Source organism: Rhinopithecus bieti, unplaced genomic scaffold (genome assembly GCF_001698545.2).
Source record: "Rhinopithecus bieti isolate Rb0 unplaced genomic scaffold, ASM169854v2 scaffold_12732, whole genome shotgun sequence".
Classification (NCBI taxonomy): Eukaryota; Metazoa; Chordata; class Mammalia; order Primates; family Cercopithecidae; genus Rhinopithecus; species Rhinopithecus bieti.
Window position 1 is genome coordinate 610,309 of NW_016807308.1, and position 1,405 is coordinate 611,713.

A 1,405-nucleotide genomic window follows, 5' to 3' on the forward strand; every position below is an offset into this window, starting at 1 on the left:
GTTCTGGGGAGGTGGGCACGTTCTTCTTGGATGAAGGGATCTGGTTTCGTTGCTTTGCTGATTGCTGCTGCTGCTGCTGTTGCTGCTGCTGCTGCTGCTGCTGCTGCTGCTGCTGCTTCAATTTGAATCGCCAGTTCCTGAACCAAACCTTTACTGTTGACTCCGGCAGGTTGAGTTTCAAAGCTAGTTTCTCCTGAAGATTTCTATCTGGGAACATAGTCTGGCTAAACAGAGCTTCTAGCTCTTCATACTGTTGGTGGGAGAATGAAGTACATTCTTGATGCCTTCTCCATATTGTGGGACTAGCTGGATCCTGTGGTTGTATCGCCTTCATGTTGGGATCTTTCCTGTTGATGAAAGGGTCTGGCTGGGGATTCCCTGGGGCCATTCTGTTCATCATGGTGTCTTAAATCTGTCATGAATCCCCTTAGACTAACCATTTTCAGTCCTGCGTGGTGTGTCTCTCTCTGCAAATGCAGTTTCCTTAGTGTGTCCTCATGCCAAATATTCACTTCTTACCCAATCAATTGTGGTGGGAGGAGTCATGGAGCCCAATGCCCATTCTGCCAAAGTTATGGGTAAAGCAGGAAATAATGGTATAGATGGAAGTTTGGGCAAGGTGATCACACTTGAGTCTAGCTGCAGCTAAAAGATATTTGCCTCTCTAGGGACATAACTGGTGGAGAATGCTGCCCATACAGCCCTGTGGGGGGCTTGAGAAATGAGGGCAATTCAAGAATCCAACTGATGTGGTTGGGATATTTGTCCTGCCCAGTTCTTATGTTGAAACGTAATTCCCAGTGCTGGAGTTGGGGCCTGGTGGGAGGTGTTTGGATCATGGGCACAGATTCCTCATGCCTTGGTGCTATCCTCATGGTACTGAGTTCTCATGAGATCTGGCTGTTTAAAAGTATGTGGCACCTCCCCACCCTCTCTCTCTTGCTCCTGCTCTGGCCATGTGATATACCTGCTCCTGCTTTACATTTTGCCATGAGCCAAAGCTCCCTGAGGCCTCCCCAGAAGTGAAGCACCATGCTTGTGCAGCCTACAGAACTGTGAGTCAATAGAACCTCTTTTCTTTACAAATTATCCAGTCTCAGGTATTCATTTATTGCAACACAAGTATGGCTTAATACAACAACTTTCAAAGTTTGGACAAGACTTCCATTCATTAGTGGCAAATAGAGCTATAAAATTCAATTGGGGTGATGAACAGTGGGAGCATCTAGGCAAGTAAGATGATGAGTACCCAGGAGAGGTGAAAATCATTGTAGATCTACAAAGGCTCCTCTGCTGTAGCAAAGTAAACAGCGGCTGAGGGCATGAAAATTCAAAGCTTGGCAATTCAGGTGCTCTTACTGTGACTTAAAGGAGTGCTACTGAAAATCTGATTTGTGGGCTTGAT

General features: G+C 46.3%; 1 protein-coding gene across 1 annotated transcript in view; it reads right to left on the reverse strand.

The window, feature by feature from the left end:
* The window catches only part of LOC108535236 (arginine-fifty homeobox-like), a 1,076-nt gene extending 676 nt beyond the window's left edge, over positions 1–400 (reverse strand). Inside the window, exon 1 of the mRNA XM_017881130.1 lies at positions 149–400. Coding sequence (XP_017736619.1) covers positions 149–400 — 252 coding nt within the window. The remainder of the gene's footprint in view (positions 1–148) is intronic.
* Between the last annotated feature and the right edge of the window lie 1,005 nt (positions 401–1,405).